At 51.0% G+C, this 23,212-nt stretch overlaps 2 protein-coding genes across 2 annotated transcripts; both read right to left on the bottom strand.

Moving 5' to 3' along the window:
• Positions 1 to 98: 98 nt before the first annotated feature.
• Positions 99 to 5,412, bottom strand: MPV17L2 (MPV17 mitochondrial inner membrane protein like 2). The gene is made up of 5 exons (XM_001511076.5): positions 5,109 to 5,412; positions 2,923 to 3,093; positions 1,816 to 1,892; positions 1,601 to 1,729; positions 99 to 762 (listed from the first exon to the last, which is right to left on the bottom strand). The coding sequence occupies exons 1-5, from the start codon at positions 5,293 to 5,295 to the stop codon at positions 691 to 693; spliced, it is 636 nt and encodes a 211-aa protein (XP_001511126.2). The 5' UTR covers positions 5,296 to 5,412; the 3' UTR covers positions 99 to 690.
• A 7,548-nt stretch (positions 5,413 to 12,960) lies between these two features.
• Positions 12,961 to 18,402, bottom strand: IFI30 (IFI30 lysosomal thiol reductase). The gene is made up of 7 exons (XM_001511054.5): positions 18,232 to 18,402; positions 16,368 to 16,556; positions 16,199 to 16,273; positions 15,983 to 16,078; positions 15,084 to 15,236; positions 14,041 to 14,109; positions 12,961 to 13,301 (listed from the first exon to the last, which is right to left on the bottom strand). The coding sequence occupies exons 1-7, from the start codon at positions 18,364 to 18,366 to the stop codon at positions 13,233 to 13,235; spliced, it is 786 nt and encodes a 261-aa protein (XP_001511104.1). The 5' UTR covers positions 18,367 to 18,402; the 3' UTR covers positions 12,961 to 13,232.
• Positions 18,403 to 23,212: the final 4,810 nt, after the last annotated feature.

The following is a 23,212-nucleotide window of genomic DNA, read 5'->3' as shown; positions in this document are numbered from 1 at the left end:
TCCGGCTCTGTCCCCATCCTGCAGCCCTGCTGCCTTGCACTGTAGCCCCTGTGGCTTATTTTTTTTCTCCCTTTGGCAAATTACCATGCGCACACAGCTTTCTGGATTAGATTCTTTATTAGCATTGAAGAAAATACTGGAGAACCAGATTCTCTCACCCTCTCCCTCACCACCCCCAGAAACAAGAAAATGTAAAACAAGGAAGTAGCAGTCAGAGACTGATTTGACCAGCGGTAATCCGTAATATCCCTCCCTCCTTGCTTAAGTCTCCAGGGAGGGTAAGGCCATTGCTCTTCTGCCTCTTGCTTGCAGCAGGGGCTGGGGAGGCTTGAGAACTCCAGTTTGTGCTGGGCTCTCTCTGGCTTTCTGGCTCCTTCCAGGCACTTGGGCTCTTTTCCCTGGTCTGGCCCCCCTCAGTCCCAGTAGCTGCCACACTTGGTCCTAGATCTCGTAAGGTGCTTGGGGACCCCTAGTTAAAAAAAGCCCTAGGGAAATGAGTTGGGACTGCCGGTCCCCCAGGCAGCCCGGCTTCATGGTGAGGCTGGATAAGTTGAGAGTGAATCTTTGAATTTTCTCGGTTAGTGATTCTCTCCTCCCCACAAGAAGTCAGGGAAAGCCGATTAAACCTCAGTCCTGCCTGGGAAGATTCCCCGCCGCACCTGTGGCCCGGCCCCTCCTGGGGACCGCTCTTCAGTCTGTGCGGGCAGTCAAGGCTACACAGCCAGGTGAGGGCTCAGCCTCAGGAACTGAGGGGAGCTGGTCCTGTCAACATGAATGGGACAACGGGTCAGGCCCAGTCAGTCAGTCAATTGTATTTATTGAGTGCTTACTGGGTGTAGAGCACTGTACTAAACACTTGGGAGAGTCCAATATAACAACAGACATTCCCTGCCCACAACAAACTTACAGTCTTAGAGGGGCACTGGGGCACTGCCTTGCTGGGCAGACAACCCTTTTTCTCCACAGGTGCTCCCGGGGCCAACCCCTTCCTGGGAACCACTCCTCTGTCTGTCTCCCTCCACCCCACCTCACCTCCCTCAATCATGCAGCCATCACAAGGGCAGGGCCCAAGAACAGCACACCCACACTTGCCCTGAGCTGGGAGGGCAAGTGCTCAATGCCTTCCCTGCCCCTGCAGCTCCCGGTGTGGAAGACAGCCAGTTGGACCCTAGGTTTCTCTAACCCCACCCCCTCATTTCCACCCAGATGCTGGCTTTCCCCTGATTCTAATGTTGAGGGGGGAATCCCTGAACTTGGTGCCGCAGACGTGGTCTCCAACCTGAGCCTCAGAGAAAACTTCCCTCTTCTCCCCCACAACCTCCTCCCCCAGACAGAACCCCCTCAAGATTGGGCTGGCAGGGCCCATTCTGACTCTGTTAACAGAAAGAGGAAGCTCCGTGTGGGCAGGGAATGTGACACTTGCTTGTTTCATACTTTCCTAAGTACTCAGTACAGAGCACTGCACCCGGTGGGCGCTCAGCAAATGCAGGAAACTTTGCCTGCACAGAAGTTACCCTGCAGGCTGATGGAGGGAGGGAGAAGAGAGGGGAAAGCAGGCGGAGAAAGCCTGCAAGGTGCCACTCCAGGTGCAGAGACTCACCCGGTACTTCAGGTAGGAGAGGTAGGTGTCCCAGCCCAGCGTCATCCCATTCACATACATCACTCGGTAATGGGAAGGCACGAACAGGAAGTTCACCAGCTGTGCCGCTGGCCACACACACCAATCAGCCTTTAGGGAGAGAGCAGAAGGTAATGCCCCTTGAAAGGCACCTGAAAGTCAGGGGGAAATGGAAGGTCCAGAGGGTGCCACTTTACCTTGTAAAACTCCCAGAATTTCTCCTGCAGTTCCTGGCAGCTTTCATCCATGCTCTGCCCTTCTAAGCAGCCTAACCCTACAGCCAAAGAAGAGAGCAATAGCGAGCAGTTGGAAAGCAACAGAACTGAACCCACCTGGCTCCACCTTGAGGAGCTGTGACTCAAAGGTTCAGGATGGACTCCCTGAGCCCGGGACACCGGAGGCAGCAGGGCAAGGGCTCTACAGAGCAGCCTTCAAGTCTGGCTGTAGTGACGAGGCTTGCACAACCTCCAGCATCCAAGGAATAGGAACTCAGCTAGGTGAGATCCTGAACTGTAGTTACCCCTGTGCCCCTAGGGGGACTTGTCTCCCTCCAGGAGTCCCAAAGGCCTCCTTGCTCCCACAAAGGGTTTTAATGAGGAAGAAATGGGTTCGGACAGCCATGATCCCAGGGGAGGGCTCAGGGGAATTGAAAGAGGGCCATGGTCCTAGAGGGGGAGAGGCAAGGGAACCCCCCCCCGCCCAGGACAGGACATAGTTTTTCCACCCCGGTCATCAAGATACCAGCCACCCACACCCTCTTCCCTTCCTTGAAGCAGTCTCTGGTATCTCCATTGGGCTGAGGGCTCTGGCTTCCTGCTGAGCAGAAGTGCACCATTAGCAAAACCCAGACCTGGCCCCTGGATGGGAAGGGAAGGACTGCCTTCAGGACTACAAAGAACTTCTGGGGGTGATTCTTGAGGGTTCTCTTTTCCCTAACTGGGAGAAGGGAAGGAAAACGAAATGGACACGTTATTCTGTAACAATTAAAGCTAAGGTAGTATGCCCAAAGAAGACAGGAAATCCTTCAAGAACCTCAGATGGGGCAGGACCACTGCTAGCAGTAACTGATGCTCCTGATGGGTCAAGACCCAGCTGGAGATATTCTTTTGGGTTTTAATATTTCAACCCGGCATTGCTGAACTGAGCCAGGCAGAAAATCCAGAGACCTTCACCAGTCTCTGGGAAAGCTACAAGATGGCCGCCTTCCGTCGCTCCAAGCAATGTGCCACCCATGAGACAGGACAAACCCGGAGCCGGAAAGGAAACGCGGCTCCAGCTCCACAGTGTTGGGATGGGAACCTTACCCAGGAAGTACCATAGGCCCAGGACTGGGGATGCCACCAGCTGGTCTATGAGCACTTTCTTCAGGATGCTTTTGATGCCTTTAAATCCCATTTCTGGTAACAGTTTGTCCAGCCAGAGGTACCAGTAGTGGAGGAAGGGACCCATACTGCATCCCACAGCAAACATCCTAGCTGGGGATGAAAAGTCCTCTCGTAAGAGTCAGGGAGGTCGAGGTGGGGGGAGGGGGAGGTGCAGACAAAGACAATGCCAGTTTTTAAGCACATATCGAGGTCACTGTAGAGGGATTTTCGGCAGGTGGCCTCTGAGCCACTGAGGCCAGAACAAGAGATAATGAGTTTATACTTCAGCAGATGGGAGTTGGATTAAGACCCAGGTTTTCAAAGGGGTACAGTCATTATGGCAGACAATGGAGGCAGACAAAGGAAACGCCAGAGAGAAGCAGGTGAGACTGATTTTTCTGGACACCTGTTCCGGCTGCTATTCTTCCATGGCTCCGATAAAGTATTTCTGGTGTTTGCTGGGGGAGGGGCGGGGGCTTACTGCCGAAGGATGAGGGTACTTAGGATGAAACGCTGAAACCTTAAACAGATGACTGGCCCAGGTACTTGTTAACCAACCAAAGAAGGATGGGGAGCGACCTGCCCTGGAGGCTTTTAAGAGAAGCAGCAGCGTGGTCTAATAGAGAGAGCATGGGCCTGGGAGTCAAAATGACCTGGGCTCTAATCCCAGTGCCTGGGCTCTAATCCCAGTCCCGCCACTTGGCCGCTATGTGACCTCGGGCAAGTCACTTTTGCTTCTCTGTGCCTCAGGTACTTCATCTGTAAAATGGGGATTAATACTGTGAGTCCGATGTGGGACATGGGCTGTGTCCAACCTGATTAGCTTGTATCTACCCCAGCACTTAGTACAGTGTCTGGCACATAGTAAGTGCTTAACAAATTCCCTCCCCCCCACCCCCAAATAGGAAGAATAAACAGTTATCCTTCTGGGGTGGTTTTTGAGTGCAATTGAGCTGTAATGACCTTTCCTGCCCAGCTTGGGGTGGGTATTCACCATAGCCTAGTGGACAGAGCACAGGCCCGGGAGTCAGAAGGACCTGGCCTCTAATCCTGGCTCTGCCACTTGTCTGCTGTGTGACCTCGGGCAAATCACTTCACTTCTCTGGGCCTCTGTTCCCTCATCTGTAAAATAGGGATTAAGACCGTGAGCCCCACGGGGGACAGGGACTGTGTCCAACCTGATTTGCTTATATCTTATATCAGAGAAGTAGTGTGGCTCCGTGGAAAGAGCTGTGTGACTTTGGGCAAGTCACTTCACAGAAGCAGAGTGGCTCAGTGGAAAGAGCAAGGGCTTGGGAGTCCGAGGTCATAGGTTCGAATCCTGGCTCTGGCACTTGTCATCTGTGTGACTGTGGGCAAGTCACTTAATAATAATAATGTTGATATTGGTTAAGTGCTTACTATGTGCAGAGCACTGTTCTAAGCGCTCGGGTAGATACAAGGTAATCAGGTTGTCCCACAGGCTCACAGACTTAATACCCATTTTACAGATGAGGTAACTGAGGCACAGAGAAATGAAGTGACTTGCCCACAGTCACACAGCTGACAAGTGGCAGAGCCGAAATTCAAACCCATGACCTCTGACTCCCAAGCCCGTGCTCTTTCCACTGAACCACGCTGCTTCTTAACTTCTCTGTGCCTCAGTTACCTCATCAGTAAAATGGGGATTAAGACTGTGAGCCTCACGAGGGACAACCTGATTACCCTGTATCTACCCCTGCGCTCAGAATAGTGCTCTGCACATAGTAAGCGCTTAACCAATACCAACATTATTATTATTCTCTGGGCCTCAGTTACCTCATCTGTAAAAGGGGGATTAAAACTGTGAGCCCCACGTGGGCCAACCCGATCGCCTTGTATCCCCTCAGCGTTTCGAACAGTGCTTTGCACATAGTAAGCGCTTAACAAATACCACCATTATTATATCTACCCCTGCTGTGGGTACAGTGCCTGGCACCTAGTAAGCGCTTAAATACCACAATTATTTGCCCTTGCCCTCTCTCCCCCTGGGGTCCGTCTTCGGGCCATGGGGACCGGGCTGCTGCCACCACGGCCGCCATGTGGGGCGCGCTTTCACCGCCCCCCCCCCGGCCGGGGCCTGAGCTACGTCAGGACCGGGGCGTCACCTGTGCGGCCCAAGTCCCGCTCTTGCTTAGGCCTGTTCCGCATCTCCCACGTCTGCCGCAAAGTGTCCCCCGTCGCCATGAGCGTCCCGCTGCCCATCGTGTTGGTGACCAGCAGGAGCCGGCCTTTGAAGAAGGGCTTCCAGTAGCCCGAGAAGCCGACCAGGATCCGCCGGCCCTGGTGCAGCATCGTGCTTCGGGCCCGGGTACCCGGTTATGGCACGACTCCCCGCTGGCCGCTCTTCAGCCTGCCCCCTCACCCCGGGCCCGACCGGCTTACCAGAAACGCGCCCTGCCCCTCCCCGCCCCTCCCCAGCAGGACCATCCGGCAGAGCCACATGGCCGCCACTTCCGGCGCTGCTCCCCCCTCCAGGAAGTGAGGTGAACTGTGTGGCGTGCCGTCCCCCCCCCCCCCAGGTCGTCACGTGAGCCTCACAAATGTCCTCCTTCAGCCGGGTGACCGGCAGCCACCATGACAGTTCCCTAGGCCTTTGTTCCTAAGGTGGGGGGAGGAGAGGAATGGGCCCGCCCGGGGCTGAGCACCGCCTCTTAATCATGAATAATCGTGGTATTGGTTAAGCGCTCACTATGTGTCAAGCACTGTAATGGTAATAACTCTGGTATTTGTTAAGCGCTCAGTATGTGCCAGGCACTGTACTGAGTGCTGGGGAGGGATAGAAGCAAATCGAGTGGGACACAGTCCCTGTCCTACATGCGGCTAACAATCTTCATCCCCATTTTACAGATGAGGTAACAGAGGCACCAGAGAAGTGAAGTGCTCACCTTCTCACTGGGTCTCGATCTCACCTGCCTCACCGCCGACCCCTGGCCCACGTCCTACCTCTGGCCTGGAACGCCTTCCCTCCTCACAGCTCACTTCCCCCTTCAGAGCCCTGCTGAAGGTGCATCTCCTAGAAGAGGTCTTCCCAGACGAAGCTCCACTTTTCCTCATCTCCCACTCCCTTCCGCGTTCCTATGACTCGTTCCCTTTGCTCTTCTCCCTTCTCCCCGCCTCACAGCACTTATGTATATATCGGTAATTTTATTTATATTCATGTGTTTCTCTCCTCCCCGCCCCCAGACTGTGAGCTCATTATGGGTAAGGCTTGTCTCTATTGCTCTATCATACTTTTCCAAACGCCTAATACAGTGCTCTGCACACAGTAAGTGCTTAATAAATATGATTGAATGAATGAATGAATGAAGGGATGAATGAATGAATGAAGTGACTTGCCCAAGGCCACACAGCGACAAGTGGCGGACGCTAGAGTACATACAAGATAATCAGGTCCCTCATGGGGCTCACATTCTAAGTAGGAAGGAGCACAGGTATTGAATCCCCATTTTGCAGATGAAGGAACTGAGGAACAGTGAAGTTAAGTGATTTGCCCAAAGGCACAGCAGACCAGTGGCAGAGCCGAAATTAGAACACAGGTCATCTGATTCCCAGGTCTGTGCTCAATCAATCACTTGTATTTTCTGAGTGCTTATTGTGTGGAGAGCATTGTACTAAGCACTTGGGAGAGTACAATACAACAGTTTAACAGACACATTTCCTGCCCACAATGAGCTTACAGTCTAGAGGGGGAGATAGACATTAATATGAATTAATAAATTACAGATATGTACATAAGTGCTGTGGGGCTGAAAGGGGGAATTAATAAAGGGAACAAGTCAGGGTGATGCAGAAGGGAGTGGAAGAAAAGGAAAAGAGAGCTTAGTCAGAGAGCCCTCTTGAAGGAGATGTGCCTTCAATAAGGGCTTTGAAGGAGGGGAGAGTCATTGTCTGTCGGATATGAAGTGGGAGGGTGTTCCAGGCTAGAGGCAGGACGTGGGCGAGAGGCCACTGGTGAGATAGACGAGATTGAGGTACAGTGAGAAGATTAGCATTAGAGGAGCAAAGTGTGTGGGCTGAGTTGTAGTAGGAAAGTAGCGAGGTGAGGTAGAAGGGGGCAAGGTGATCGAGTGCTTTAAAGGCAATGGTGAGGAGTTTCTCTTTGATGCAGAGGTGGATGGGCAACCGCTGGAGGTTCTTGAGGAATGGGGAAACATGGCCTGAAAGTTTTTGAAGAAAAATGATCCAGACAGCAGAGTGAAGTATGAAGTGGGGAGAGACAGGAGGCAGGGAGATCAAGAAGGAGACTGATACAGTAATCAAGGCAGGATAGGATAAGTGATTGGATTAACGTGGTAGCAGTTTGGATGGAGAGGAAGGGGCAGATTTTAGCGATGTCGTGAAGGTGGAACCGACAGGATTTAGTGATGGATTGAATATGTGAGTTGAATGAGAGAGAGGACTCAAGGATAATGCCAAGGTTACAGGCTTTCATTCATTCATTCAATCGTATTTATTGAGTGCTTACTGTGTGCAGAGCACTGTACTAAGTGCTTGGAAACTACAATTTGGCAACAGATAGAGACAATCCCTACCCAAGAACGGGCTCACAGTCTAGAAGGGGGAGACAGACAACAAAACAAAACAAGTAGACAGGCATCAATAGCATCAAAATAGATAAATAGAATTATAGATATATACACGTCATTAATAAAATTAATAGAATAGTAAATATGTACACAAGTGCTGTGGGGTGGGGAAGGGGGTAGAGTAGAGGGAGGGAGTAGGGGCGATGGGGAGGGGAGGAGGAGCAGAGGAAAAGGGGGGCTTAGTCTGGGAAGGCCTCCTGGAGGAGGTGAGCTCACAGTAGGGCTTTGAAGGGGGGAAGAGAGCTAGTTTGGCAGATGTGAGGAGGGAGGGCATTCCAGGCCAGAGGTAGGACGAGGGCCAGGGGTCGATGGCGGGACAGGCGAGAACGAGGCACAGTGAGGAGGTTAGCGGCAGAGGAGCGGCATGTGCGGACTGGGCTGTAGAAGGAGACAAGGGAGGTGAGGTAGGAGGGGCAAGGTGATGGAGGCTTGTGAGACAGGAAGGATGATGGTGCTGTCTACAGTGATGGAAAAGTCAGGGGAAGGATGGGGTTTAGGTGGGAAGATGAGGAGTTTGTTTTTGACGTTGAATTTGAGGTGATGGCAGGACATCTGAGTAGAGATTTCTTGAAGGCAGGAGGAAATGTAAGACTGCAGAGAGGAAGAGAAATCAGGGCTAGAGATGTAGATTTAGGGATCATCTGCATAGTGATGGTAGTTGAAGCCATGTGAGCAAATGAGTTCTCCAAGAGAGTAAGTGAAGATGGAGAACAGACGGGGACCCAGAACGGAACCTCGAGGGACACCCACAGGAGGTGGGAGGGAGAGGAGGAGCCAACTAGGTCATGTCTCTTCTCAGGCTTTAATCTGTGCCTCCCCACTTGGGCGGGAACAAAGAGTCCTAACCCACCTGGGTGGTTCACGCACAATGAGCTGCACCCCTGCTTGCTAGTTTCGCCCATTGCCCCAGCAGAAACAAGACCGACAGGGACAAGAGGGTGCAAGTGGTACTGCCCAAAGCACTCCAAACTTTTGACCTTATCCAATTTTCTCAACTCATCATACCCATTTAGCCTCCATACCCAAACTACCTTCCCTTGGTGACTAAATCGATGCTTTCAACACCACCTTCCCTACTGAACTCAACTCACCATCCCTTCGTCAATCTCGAACCACTAACCCACAACCCTGGATCACCTCCACAGTCCACCTCCTTCACTCTTGTGCACCAGCCGCAGAACACTGCTGGCAGAAATCTAGATATCAGGCTGAATCGGCCCACTTCAAGTTTATCCTTGCGTGCTTTAACTCTGCCCAGCAAATTACTTCTCCATTCATTCATTCATTCATTCATTCATTCAATAATATATATTGAGTGCTTACTATGTGCAGAGCACTGTACTAAGCACTTGGAATGTACAATTTGACAACAGATAGAGACAGTCCCTGCATATATTAGGCCCTTACTCTGTGCTAAGCACTGTAGCAAGCGCTTGGGAGGACACAAGTTTTATCAGTTCGGACACAGGATATTGACACCCATGCCCATCACCCTCGCAAGTTGTTCCAGATGTTTAACTCCCTCCTCAGACCCCCTGTCCCCCTACCTCCCCCATTCCTTGCCCCCAGTGACCTAGCCACCTACTTTATTGAGAAAATTAACATTATCAGATGTGACTTCCCTAAAATCTCCCCTGCCCCTCTTCAGCCCCCTCTCCACTCCTGCCCCTTCTTCAACTCTCCCATCTTTCCCAGCAGAATCACCAGAGATCACCTGCCTTCTCTCAAAATCCACCCTCTCCACTTAAATATCTGACCCCATTCCTTCGCACCTTATCAAAACACTTGCCCTCTCTCAAAGCAGCGTGGCTCAGTGGAAAGAGCACGGGCTTGGGAGTCAGAGGTCACGGGTTCTAATCCCGGCTCTGCCGCTAGTCAGCTGTGTGACCTTGGGCAAGTCACTTAACTTCTCTGTGCCTCAGTTACCTCATCTGTCAAATGGGGATTAAAACTGTGAGCCCCACGTGGGCCAACCTGTTCACCTTGTATCCCCCAGCGCTTAGAACAGTGCTTTGCACATAGTAAGTGCTTAACAAATACCACAAATACCCTCTCCTTTTTTCCCTCCCTGACATCTTCAACTGTTTGCGCTCCAATGGCTTCTTCCCCATTGCTTTCAAACATGCTCATACATAATAATAATAATAATTGTGGTACTTGTTAAGCGCTTACTATGTGCGAAGCAGTGTTCTAAGTGCTGGAGTAGATACAAGTTAATCAGATTGGATACAGTCCCTGACCCACCTGGGGCTCACACTCTTAATCCTCGTTTTTTACAGATGAGGTAACTGAGGCATACAGAAGTTAAGTTACTTGCCCAAGGTCACACAGCAGACATGTGGTGGAGCCGGGATTCGAACTCAGGTCCTTCTGACTCCCAGGCCCGTGCTCTATCCACTAAGACACACTGCTTCTCATATCTCGTAGCCCACATCTCCGCTATCCTAAAAAAACCCTCCCTTGACCCCACAACTCCCTCCAGTTACCGCCCCATCTCAGCATGGTGTAGGGGATACAGCACGGGCCCGGGAGTCAGAAGATCATGTGACTTGGGTTCTAATGGGTTTTAATCCCAGCTCTGCTGCTTTTCTGCTGCATGACCTTGGGGAAGTCACGTCACTTCTCTGTGCCTCAGTTACCTCATCTGTAAAATGGGACACATGGAACTGGAACTGTGTCCAACCTGATTTGCTTGTATCTGCCCCAGCACTTAGTACAGTGCCTGGCACATAGTAAGTATTTAACAAATACCACAGTTATTATTATTATTATTATTCTCTCCAAACTCCTTGAGCAAGCTGTCTACATGTGCTGTCTCAAGTTCCTGTGTTCCAGTTTTCTCCTTGACCCCCTCCAATCTGGCTTCCATCCCCTTCACTCTACAGAAACTACCCTCTCAAAGGTCACCGATGATCTCCTTCTTGCCAAATTCAAAGGCCTCTACTCCATCCTAATCCTCCTCGACTTCTCAGCTGCCTTCAACACTGTCGACCATGCCCTTCTGGAAACATTATCCAACCTCAGCTTCACTGGCACTGTCCTCTCCTGGTTTTCCTCCTATCTCTCTGGTCGCTCATTCTCAGTCTCTTTCATGGGTTCCTCCTCTGCCTCCCAGCCCCCTGAGTGACCCTCCAGCTTCAGTTTTGGGTCCCCTTCTAATCTCCATCTACACACACTCCCTTGGAGAGCTCATTTGCTCCCATGGCTTCAACTACCACCTTTATGCGGGTGACACTCAAATCTATATCTCCAGCCCTGATCTCTCTCCCTCTCTGCAGACTTTCATTTCCTCCTGCCTTCAAAACATCTCTACTTGGATGTCCTCCCGTCACCTCAAATTTAACATGTCTAAAACAGAACTTTTTTCTCACCCAAATCCTGTCCTCCCTCTTACTTTCACATCACTGTAGACGGCACCACCACCCTTCCTGCACAAGCCCATAACCTTGGTGCTATTCTTGACTCATCTCTCTCATTCAACTCACATATTCAATCCATCACTAAATCCTGTCAATTCCACCTTCATGACATCGCTAAAATCCGCCCCTTCCTCTCCATCTAAACTGCTACCACGTTAATCCAAACACTTATCCTAACCCACCTTTATTACTGTATCAGTCTCCTTCCTGACCTCCTTGCCTCCTCTCTCTCCCCACTCCAGTCCAGACTTCACTCTGCTGCCTGGATCATTTTCCTAGAAAAACGTTCAGTCCATGTTTCCCCACTCCTCAAGAACCTCCAGTGGTTGTCCATCCACTTCCGCATCAAACAGAAGCTCCTCACCATTGGCTTTAAAGCAATCACCTTGCCTCCTCCTACCTCCCCTCGCTCCCCTCCTACTATAACCCAGCCTGCACACTTCGCTCCTTTAATGCTAACCTTCTCATTGTACCTCTATCTCATCTATCTCACCACTGACCTTTCACCCATGTCCTGCCTCTAGCCTGGAACACCCTCCCTTTTCATATCCGACAGACAACTACTCTCTCTGCCTGCAAAGTCTTACTGAAGGCACATCTTCTCCAAGAGGCCTTCCCTGATTAAACCCTCCTTTCCTCTTCTCCCACTCCCTTCTGTGTCACCCTGGCTTGTTCCCCTTATTCATCTCCACCCCCTCCCAGCCCCACTTATGTACATATCTGCAATTTATTTATGTCAATGCCTGTCTCCTCTAGACTGTAAACTCATTGTGGGCAGGAAATGTGTCTGTTTGTTGTTATATTGTACTCTCCAAAGTGTTTAGTACAGTGCTTTGCACACAGTAAGTGCTCAATAAATATGATTGAATGAATGGGTGTTTTAATCCTTCCTTCACGCAAGGCTTTCCTCCTGAAGCCTTCATGACTGGATCTAGGATGGTCACTGATGGTGCTCAGGAATATTGGATATTGTGATGCTCTTGGCATTACATTCGTTAGATTGGGCACACAGCGGGATGTAATGACATCATATAGTAGTAATGATAGTATTTATTAAGTCCTTATTGGGTGCTTTGCACTGTACTAAGAGCTGGGAAAAAATACAGAGGACGGAATTACAGAGAAGTAGCATGGCCTAGTGGATAGAGCATGGGTCTGGGAGTCAGAAGGACCTGGGTTCTAATCCTGGCTTTGCTACTTGCCTGCTGTGTGACCTTGGGTAAGTAAATACTTAACAAATACCATAAAAAAAATAGTCCCTGGCCCTCAGGGGGCTCAAAGTCTAGGACAGGAGCAGAGAAGAGGGGGTTGGTGACAGATACATAAGGAGTGTTGAAACAACATAACACTAACACAACAAAAAGACATTTACAATTACACCAAATGAAACAAAAATTAGTAGAGTGCTGTGACTAGAGGAACAGAATTTCAGGCTCCTTGTGGTTTAGACTCCAAGGGGAACCTGAAAATCTGCATCATTTTGTGGAAGTGTACTTAGTTTTCCTCCTGAGGGGCCCTTGACTTCCTCTGACCTTGCTACATACCCTTGGCAATCCCCTTCCAGATCACTATGAACATAAGCGTCACTTCTGAGCCACAGAGCTTGGTGGCAAGAGCCATGGTGTAGGGAGGCTGGTCACTGAAAATAAAAATGCTGGATATAAAGACATCCAGGGCCATATCCATACTAGCTGGGATAAACCGTCTGAAAATTGGGCACCCTAATTGGACCAAGACTCATCCATCATCATCACCCAAGGGACAACCGACACTCTCCCTGTGCTCTGGGGATCAGAGCTCCGTCTCCAGCTTCCCCAGCTAAAGCAGTCTATGCTGACAGGTCAGGGTGCAATCCCAACAATCTCTTCCCTCTCTCACTTCTCCCCGACCGCTCCCCACCTTCCCTTTCTCCCAGGTCCCCCTGGGGGAAAAAAGTCAGAGCCAAATGGTATCAAAATAGTATTTATTAAGTACTCTTTTTGTCAGGGTATTGCCCTGTGATTCCCAGGCCTAGCCCCCTCCCCATCTAAAAGACCACCTGGTCAGACCTGGAACTCATTGGCTGAACAGTAGGTGCACAGGAGGGAGGGAGTGAAGGCTGACAAGGGTTTTGGGTGGAGATGGCACCAGAGTGTTCAAGGCTCAGAGTCCCTCTCTGTGTTGTTTTGATCCTTGGCCAGGATCCACTATGCCTGGCCTGTGTGGTGGGGAGGGGCTGGGGGGCTCATTTCAGGCACAAATTATTCAGGTGGAGACTGGAGGAATTGGACAGGCAGGCGCTGGGTTTCTGTCCCTGTAGAGGGAAACTCTATTAGAAGATGGCTGATGACAGGGAAGTGCCACAGCCTGTTCTTTTCTTCCCTCTCCACCCCTCTTCCACCCCACCTTGTAAGGCAAAGGGTGCAGGTCTTAACTCAGGGCCTGTGGCTCTCGGGGACAGGAGGATGGTGTCTCCCATCAAGGAGGACAGACAAGGCCAACTTTCTGAGACTTCAAGACTGAGGACAGTTTGCCCAGTGCCACTCACACTCTCTCGTCTCTGCCAATCGGATTCCCGCTGGGGTACCGAATGCAACAAGCAAGGAGGTGGGCAGGGGTGCCGCACGTTGCAAGAAGCACACAGAGGTTTTTTTTATACAGGCAGGACCTGTTTATGGCCAAAGTGACCACGGCACGGTGCCAGTGTTGGGCTGTGGCACCAGAACCTAGTAGGTAGGTGTCTTGCTTCGCAGGCTGCTTGTGGTCTTCACTGACCACGTTAGCCAGTGATTTTTCAGGAGGCCTGCTGGGCCCGTCCACCTCGTGGAATGCTCGAGGGGATTCTGCGGTCAAAAACTTTCACCACCGATGGCCTGGGGGCCCGGTAGGCATTTCCTTATTTGCAGAACTGGGACTAAGGCTCAGGCTTCCTGATTCCCAGAATGGGATTCTGGATCATGGGCACGGTCACAACATTTGAACTAGGGGGAAGTGGTTCTCACACTCTGGCTTCCCCTAACATCAGGTGAGTCGTACCTCAGCAAAAAACTCACCTTATACAGCTTGCACACCAAGTTGAAGAGTCCTTCTTGCGCCTGGGCCTGCAGCTCATCTGTGTGTTGCTGCAGGTGAGGGAGAGTAGTCAGAGAGATTGGACAAAAGGAAACCAACCACAAAGACCCAGCCATGTTGTGAGCTTCCCAGCACTCCCAAATCTTGAGCCTTTCCCTTCCTTGGACAGGAAAGAGGGATTGCTAGTCAATCCTAATCACTCAATTGCTAGTCAGGAGGACTTGGGTTCTAATCCAAGTGCTTAGTACAGTGCTTTGCACACATTAAGCGCTCAATAAATATGATTGAATGAATGAATCCTGGCTCTGCCACTTGTCTGCATGTGATCTTGAGCAAGTCACTTCACTTCTCTGGGCCTCAGTTGCCTCATTTGTAAAATGGGGATTAAGACTATAAGCCCCTTGTGGAACACGGACTGTGTCCAACCTAATTAGGTTGTATCTACCCTAGCACTTAATACAGTACCTGGCACATAGTAAGCACTTAACAAATACCACAAAACAAAAACAAAAAAACCCCTGGGTTTCCCCAAAGCCTCCATGCACTTGAAGGGCTCAGCTCCTGGGATTTGACCATCTGAATGAACCTGATTAATGGTGAAAGCTGCTTTTGCCCTTGAATATTTGTTTGCTTTTAAAAAAAAACATAACCTCCTGAAAAACCCATCTTTCATTTCATTCATAGTGTTGGATACAGTGCTAAGTGCAGAAGGGAACACAATACTCGCATATCCTGATATTCTGCTGCTTCTCTTTTCTGTAACTTATTTTAATGGCTGCCTCTCCCACTAGACTGTATGTTCTTTGAGAGCAGGGATTGTGTCTACCAACTCTATCGTACTGAACTCTCCCAAGTTCTTGTTCAATGCTATGCACACAGTAAGTGCTCAGTAAATACCACTGATTGATGATGACTTGGATTTAGCAAGGAGATTCTCCCTGCTCTACAGCAAGGGTCTCTAAGGGCCCAAGAGGAACACAGAACTTTGGGATCTGGCACAGGAGAGGAGGAAGGGGCTCCTTACCCCATTAATGACAATCCAAGGCACGTATTTGTGTGGGGGCTCAAGTGCATCCGTTAGCTGGGCATTCTGGTGCATCAGCTTGTTGCCCTGGTCGCTCTTTGTACACTTCATAATGTCATCAGGTGAGGTGGTCGGAGAATAGATCTTCAAACACTATGGGAGGGGTGGGGGAGCGCGAAGATGGGCAGAGTCAATGAGGGGGAAATGGGGGCCATGCAGATTACCCAACATCCCCCTCTGCAACAGCGGAACCTGCTCTTATCTCATCTCAAACACTGCAACGGCCAACGGGGTGGAGGTGGACCTGGGGGTCTGGCGGGGGGTTGAGAGGGAATCATCTAATTGCCCAGTGGACTCAAGTCTGGCTTCCCAAATCCAAGTAGGAAAGGAATTCAGCCCAGTGAGCTGGGGTGAGGGGAGGAGTCCCTGTCCTTCCTCAGGAAGAGGGCTCCCAGACCATCCCACAGACCAGGTGGAATAATTAGTTGAGAATTTTTGCATCTCCTAAACTTCTGTGACTATAGCAATTGACTTCTTCCCCTGGGAATCCACACTCCCAGATGAGTTCAGTGGAAAAGAAGAACCAAACAGCAATCAAAAATAGAAAAGCCAAAAGTAATCTAGAGAAGAGATCAGTGTGGGTATGTGATGCACAGCAAGCGTCTTGGGAGATCAGCTCCAAAAGGTTAGCGATGGAGGGGTGTGCCGGAGGATGTATGAGGTGCCAGCACTTCCCTAAACAAGAAGAGCAACTCTGTATCAGGGCTAGGAAGAGGTCTCGTCCATGGATTTCTTTGGTTATTCCCCCAGAGGGATAAGCCCCTGAGAGCAAAAAAGGAATTGGTGGAGGAAAGGCGGTGTCCCTCACTTTCCCATTCTGGTTCCAACCAGTAACTTACAGAATCTAGTGAGTTCTTAATGCTTGAGGATGACTCCATGCAGAAGATGATGGCAAAGGCATCAGAAGGATCTTTCACAGTGTCCATCACACAGGTCTGAAACAGCAGGGTTGGGGGCGGGGAGGAGAAGGGGGAAGAGAAGAGAAGGCTGAGCCGGTGACCCAGAACCAGTCAGTCCCAGACTCCTGAGCGCCTTGACCCACTCACCAAACCTACCTCCACCATGTTGAGCAAACACTCATCCTCACCATGCTGACAAGTGAACTCCCACTTCCCGCTGACATTGGTCTCCTGTAATACAGATACCACATGAGAAGGGGAAAAGCAAAGGAACTGGGGCCCTAGGAAGACACAACCTCATTCCTGTTGACTCTGGACCACTTACCTGAGCATTTCCATAGGGTACCAGAGTGACATTCATGATTTCAAACAGCATCAGCCAGGTGGGAAAGAGTTGCAAAGTGAGGAAGTTTCGGCAGGCGGGGCACAGGCTCTCATAGAACAGGCTGACAGACACAGGCGGGGCATTCTTGGATGTGGGTGGCTGGAACAGTACAGGACATTGCTGCTCCACCTGTGGGTGATTTTCAGAAGTCAAGCCCAGGATAGGGTGTCTTCACTTTAGGTGGTGCAGGCCTGACACCCAATTACTGTGTTCAAACTGCTTTCTAACCTCCCTCCAACCCCGTCAGAAGAGAAGTGAAACGAAGGACTTAGCAAAGGTTGTTTCGCTGAGGCTGCAACCAGCAGCAGCCACTTTTGGAGGCTTGCTAAAGCCACAGCCAGGGACTTCCCAGGTCTTCCAGAGAAGGGGTGGTGGGGAACAGGGCTTCGCCTTAATCTGCTTCTACCGTGGCCAGGGCTGGCCGCCTTCCTGACAGGAAGCCTCAGTGCAGAGAAAAGATGACTCCCCGATCAGGCTCAGGGGCTCAGGAACTATGGGTCACTGAACTGTGAAGACCGAAGTTTCCGTAACAAGTCTTCCAGCCCACAGTTCCTCTCCACCAGCTCTATGCCCCTGACTTGGTGGCCTTAAATCCCTGCACCCCTACAGGACCTGGGCAGAGATGGGGGAGGATAATAATAGTGATAATGGTGGTATTTGTTTAAGCGCTTACTATGTGCCAAGCACTGTACTAGGAGCTGCGGGAGTAGATAAGAACCAGGTTGGACACAGTCCCTGTCCCACATGGGGTTCACAGTCTAAGTAGGAGGGAGAATGGGTATTGAATCCCCATTTTACAGATGAGGAAACTGAGGCACTGAGAAGTTAAGGGACTTGCCTGTGGTCACACAGCGGGCAGGTGGCAGAGCCGGAAAAAAAAATTGTATTTGTTAATAAGCGCACTATACCGAGCACTGGGGTAGATACAAGATCATGAGGTCACATGGGGCTCACAGTCTAAGGAGGAAAAACAGATAGAGAATTCCCATTTTACAGGTGAGAAAACTGAGGCCCAGAGAAGCTAAATAACTTGCCCAAGGTCACCCGGCAGGCAAGGGGCAGAGGAGGGAATAGAACCCAAGTTATCTGACTCCTAGGTCTGGGTTCCATCCAATAGGCCACACTGCTTCCCATACCCCCGTTTGCCCACCAAAGTCCCCAGGGGAGAGGCTCAATATATCCTTTTTGGCTTTGAGTGGGTGGCAGGTTGTCCCCTGTGGGAACCACGAGTGGAGCATGAGGCCTGAGCTGTAACCTTAGGAGAGGGCTGGGATGACCTCTGTGAAGATTACAAAGAGCCAGAGTGTGCTGAACACAAACAGTACAGTGACCGGGCGGGGGGCTACTATTCATACCCTGGTGGTCCTGAATCCCTCTGGAGCCCCTTGGCCCGGCCACTACTTGGGAGCCGCCCTTGGCTTGGGGACAAGGACTTGGGTTCAGAGCTGCCCATTCCCATCGCCTTCGAAGACTTCTACGAAACATGAAGCTTATGTGAAACAGAAAGTCCTTCGAACTCCCAACCCCATCCACGCGTTCCCCAGGGATCCCGACAGCTTTCTCCCGTACCACAGCCATTACGTGGGGCACTCGGCAGCCGCTGAGGGAGGTGGGCAGGGTTTCGCTCGGCTGGTTCTGGGCCCGGTTGGTGTCCCGCTTGCTCTCTGGCCAATTTCGTGGCCTTGGTCTCTCCGCTGGAGTTCCCACTGGGAGGCCACTCCGGGGGGAAAGCTGCCCTGGCTGGATCTCCCACCCCCCGCCCCCACCCCTTCCTTCTTTCTCGGGGCTGGGGGGCGGATGGTACCTTGCAGACTATGGCGATTTTCCAGGAGCTACACCAGCGGTACGGGGGGTAGGTACAGGTGTGAAGCGACTCATCGTCAGCGGCGTAACAGAGGACCGGGAGGAGCAGCAGCAGCAAAGGGGAAGCTGAGCCCATCTCGTGCCTCTAGTGGAGAAGAGCCAGAATGAGCGCCTGTCGGGACGATTTGACTTTAAACAGATCTTCGACCCGCCTCCTCCTTCCCCAGCTCCTCCCTGCCTCCTGCCCGTCTCCCTTCCTCCCCCTCCCCCTCCATCCTCCTGAACCGGCTTTTCCTCTGGGGCTCATGTGACCCGCTCTGCGAGTAGCGCAGTGTCCTGCCCACCCTCCACAGTGTGGCCCTTGACCCCAGTCTCTCGTCTTCTAGGACAAGGAAACAAAGTTCATAGTTGTGCTGCAGCCAGGAGGGCTGCAAGTAGGTACAGGCCAAGATACTCTGTTAATAATGTTGGTATTTAAGCGCTTACTATGTGCCGAGCACTGTTCTAAGCACTGGGGTTGATACAGGGTAATCAGGTTGTCCCCCATGAGGCTCACAGTCTTAATCCCCATTTTACAGAGGAGGTAACTGAGGCACAGAGAAGTTAAGTGACTTGCCCACAGTCACCCAGCTGACAGAGCCGGGATTCGAACCCATGGCCTCTGACTCCCAAGTCCGTGCTCTTTCCACTGAGCCGTGCTGTTAGGACAAAGCCCCTCTCTCCCAGGGGGTTTCTGAGGCCCAGCCATTCGGATGATCCTGGAGGGCCGGGGGCAAGTCAGATCCTTACCAATTCCCCGGGTTTTGTTGCGGGGGGGCAGAGAAAGAGCAATCCCAGTTCTCTTTCCCCACCAGAAGAAAACCGAACACCCACCACAGTACATAATCCTGGAGCCAAGACAAAGGTCTGGGGTCTGAGATCATGTGCAAACTCCAGCCTGATGGGGTGGTGACTCATCTCCTTGGACTCGCTCCCACCGCTATTACAGGCAGAGGAGCAGGATTGAGGATGGGGGTGGGGATGGGGGGGATGCACGCATGCACGGTTGCGAGTCTCGAGGAAGCCGACCGTCCTTTGTGACGGGCGGACAATGAAGATGTGAATGTCGATAGGCTTCACCGCAGCCGGTTAAGGCCGGGAAACTCAGAATAATGCACCCGATAAAGCCCCAGGCAGCCGGCCCAAAGAAACCCGGGGGAAGAGTGCCTGGAACTGTGGGAAGCAGGTTCAAGCAGGAGCAGCCGTCTGGAAACCTGAAATCTAATCTAGGCCTCATCACTTGTCTGCTGTGTGACCTTGGGCAAATCGGTCTCTTAATTTCTCTGGCCCTCAGTTTCCTTATCTGTAAAATGGGGATTCAATATAATAATGTTGGTATTTGTTAAGCGCTTACTATATGCAGAGCACTGTTCTAAGTGCTGGGGTAGACACAGGGTCATCAGGTTGTCCCACGTGGGGCTCACAGTCTTAATCCCCATTTTACAGATGAGGTAACTGAGGCACAGAGAAGTGAAGTGACTTGCCCACAGTCACACAGCTAACAAGTGGCAGAGCTGGGATTCGAACTCATGACCTCTGACTCGAAAGCCCGGGCTCTTTCCACTGAGCCACGCTGCAATATCTTTTCTCCCTCTCCTTAGACCCTGACTCCCATGTGGAACAGGACTGCGTTTGATCTGCTTATATCTACCCCAGTGTCTGCCACATAGTAAGTGCTTAACAAATACCACAATTATTAGTATTATTGAGCCTCTACTGAGTGCACTGTACCACACTAAGCACTTGGAAAGGTCTAACTGTGGTATTTGTCAAGCACTACACTAAGTGCTGCTGGGATAGATACAATATTGACAGATTAGACACAGTCGCTGCCCCACAAGGGGCTATAAATAGGGAGGGAGAACAGGTATTTTACCCCCATTTTATGGTTGAGGGAACTGAAGCACAAAGAAGTGATTTGTTCAAGGTCATAATGCAGGCAAATGGGGGGCTGGGTTAATAATAATAATAATATTGGCATTTGTTAAGCGCTTACTATGTGCAGAGCACTGTTCTAAGCACTGGGGAGATACAGGGTAATCAGGTTGTCCCACATGAGGCTCACAGTCTTAATCCCCATTTTACAGATGAGGTAACTGAGGCACAGAGAAGTTAAGTGACTTGCCCACAGTCACACAGCTGACAAGTGGCAGAGGCGGGATTCAAACCCATGCCCTCTGACTCCCAGGCCCGGGCTCTTTCCAATGAGCCATGCTGCTTCTCAATAATGTTGGTATTTGTTAAGCACTTACTATATGCAGAGCACTGTTCTAAGCGCTGGGATAGATACAGGTAATCAGGTTGTCCCACGTGAGGCTCACAGTCTTCATCCCCATTTTACAGATGAGGTAACTGAGGCAAAGAGAAGTGAAGTGACTTGCCCACAGTCAAACAGCTGATAAGTGGCAGAGCCAGGATTCAAACCCATGACCTCTGACTCCAAAGCCCGGGCTCTTTCCACTGAGCCACGAAGTCCTCTGACTCCCAGACCTGTGGTCTTTCCACTAGGCCACACATAATTATCATTATGGGATTTGTTCAGTGCTTACTATGTCTCAAGCCCTGGGGTAGATTCAATCAGATCAGACTCAGTCCCCGTCCCTGTAGTTGCAGTAGTAATTGTATTTATTAAGTGCTTACTGTGTGCAGAGCTCAGTACTAAGCACTGGGAGAGAATACAGATTTGGGAATTAGAGAGGGTTTCTGTCCCTTGGGGGGGCTCACAATCTAAATGTAGGGGGGAGGGAGAATAAATATTTCACTCAATTTTACAGATGAGGAAAGTGAAGCATAGGGAAGTTAAGTGATTTGCCTGAGGTCATACAGCAGGCAAGTGGTGGAGCCTGGGTTAGAACCCAGGTCTCCTGACTCCCAGGCCCAGGTTCTTTCCATTAGGCCACATGGCTTCTGTTTAGAAGCTTCCCAATGCCTGCAGCACCCTATTACCCAGGTGCCTACTAGGCAGAAAATAAATCTTTCTGAACCTCATCTATGACAGCTGCTGACTCAATTCAAGTCCTGGGCTCCTTCCAGGACTTTAGACAGGTATAGTGCAGTGGTGGTGGTCATAGTGGATATTTAGGAGACATGAAGGAGGCAGACTTTGGAGGTGACTTGGTGGGGTGAACAAAGCTTCTAACCACACTGGAAGTGGCCCTATTTCCAGATGAAGGATATGGAGCTGGATAGGGAATGGCAGGCTGGGGTGGGGAAATTGAAGCAAATCCTGGTAGATTGGAGGCTACCTTGTCCAAGACTTACAGATGGTCTCACGCTTCTGCTCCCTCGAGTTGCCATAGGTAGGCATAGGTAGCTCCTGGGTCCCATTTTCACAGGCCCCCTGCCCTTGTGGGGAGCTACTGGGAGCTGGGAAGCAGCCTTGATTGAGTCCAAACTTCCGGGTCAGCCCCCAAAGAGGATGGGAAGCCAGAGAGGTCACCTTCCCCCACCAAGATCCTGGGCCATTCTGCTTGTCCTGTCCCGAGGGAAGCATGACCGCTAGGCTTCAGGCTTCACTGACAGGGCTGCACCAGCCTGTCCCTCCCCTCCCTGCCATCCCCACACACAACCCCTCTCCCCAACACCATTCTCAGCTTATTGCTTCTGTGATGTCACTGCCTGGGCTGTAACACTGTGGTGTTCCAATTGCAGCCTCAGCCCTCCCCTTCCTTCAGCTCCCTCTCAGTTCTAAGTAATCCACACAAAGACCCCTGGGACCTCGACCCAGAATGGCCAGGCATATAGACCTCAAGGAGTATCTGTGTTGGGTGGTGGAGGCAGCAGTTTCTTTCTTTGTTGCATCTGTATCTCAGTTTCACCAGTATTGACAGAGGTCTACTGTGGTAGGCTCTTGGGGTGGCATAATTGGAAAACTGAGGGAGTTAGGCAGGGAAGGCTTCCCGGAGGAGGAGTTTTGGGGAATGGGTTTTGAAGACAGGCTGGGCCATGGTTTGGTGGAACTACAGATAGAGGATAGGCCAGGCAGAGAGAAAGGTGAGAGCAGTGACTTAGATGCAGGACAACTTGGGGGGGTGGGAAGGTCAGAGGTTGTTTGCGTGGGAGGAATAAAGAGCAGATAGATGAGGGAAGGAGATAGGTAAGGGGAAAACTGGGGTACCACTGGGCTGCTTCCAGCTAAACTAGGAGCCCTTTGCTGCAGAAAGCCCAGAAGTAGGGAGTGTGAGATCTAGGTTGGCACTGTCCACCAGATCCCAAACACCCACTCTGCTTTTGGGTGTGGACACTGTTATCCTCTCTAGAGCTCTCATGCCAGCCCCAGAAAGCAGAACTGCCAACTGAGAAACAACTCACTTCTCCTTTCCGGTGAATATCATGGTAAATTTTACAATGGAAAAGTTGCCTGGCCTGTGGACACTTTACACAAGTTTCTCTGCCATTCTAAACTGGGCGGCTGGCTGCAAGATTGTTGGGTGGGTGGGGTGATTGTGGTAGAGAGACATTTAACCCCTTCCCAAACTCAGTGGGATATAATCCAGGAAGGTGCACGGTGGATAGTAGAGGGCCAAAGGTGGGAATTGTGGTATTTATTATACTTTTATTTTATTTATGGTATTTACTAAGCACTTTCTGTGTCAAGTGCTGTTCTAAGAACACTGGAGTAGATACAAGCTAATCAGATCAGACACAGGCCCTGTCCCACATGGAGCTCACAGTTTAAGTGGAAGGGAGAACAGGCATTGAATCCCCATTTTACAGTTGAGGAAACTGAGGCACAGAGAAGTTAAGTGACTTGCCCAAGATCACACAGGAGGCAACTGACTCCCAGGCCTGGGCTCTTTCCACTAGGTCAAGCTGCTTTCCAGTGTGCTTTTCCCCCTCTCCTCCCTTGCTCCTCTCCAAATTTTCACCCCTATTGAAGCAGCAAGGAAAAGTAGCAGGGGACTGGGGAGTGAGGGCTTTCCCCCCAAATAGGGAACGGACAG

Source organism: Ornithorhynchus anatinus, chromosome X1 (genome assembly GCF_004115215.2).
Source record: "Ornithorhynchus anatinus isolate Pmale09 chromosome X1, mOrnAna1.pri.v4, whole genome shotgun sequence".
Lineage (NCBI taxonomy): Eukaryota > Metazoa > Chordata > Mammalia > Monotremata > Ornithorhynchidae > Ornithorhynchus > Ornithorhynchus anatinus.
The sequence above is the reverse complement of the archived record's forward strand: the minus strand, read 5'-3'. Positions and strand labels throughout refer to the sequence as shown.

What these genes read in the sequence shown, in the direction of transcription:
- MPV17L2 (XM_001511076.5), bottom strand. Translation starts at nt 5,295, where the DNA reads ATGCTGCACCAGGGCCGGCGGATCCTGGTCGGCTTCTCGGGCTACTGG. An exon ending in GGGCCTATGGTACTTCCTGG is followed by an intron (nt 1,893 to 2,922) that starts GTAAGGTTCCCA and finishes CTTTGGCTGTAG; the next exon opens with GGTTAGGCTGCTTAGAAGGG. An exon ending in AATTCTGGGAGTTTTACAAG is followed by an intron (nt 1,730 to 1,815) that starts GTAAAGTGGCAC and finishes CTCTCCCTAAAG; the next exon opens with GCTGATTGGTGTGTGTGGCC.
- IFI30 (XM_001511054.5), bottom strand. Translation starts at nt 18,366, where the DNA reads ATGGGCTCAGCTTCCCCTTTGCTGCTGCTGCTCCTCCCGGTCCTCTGT. An exon ending in AAATCGCCATAGTCTGCAAG is followed by an intron (nt 16,557 to 18,231) that starts GTACCATCCGCC and finishes AATCACCCACAG; the next exon opens with GTGGAGCAGCAATGTCCTGT. An exon ending in GTTTGCTCAACATGGTGGAG is followed by an intron (nt 16,079 to 16,198) that starts GTAGGTTTGGTG and finishes CTGCTGTTTCAG; the next exon opens with ACCTGTGTGATGGACACTGT.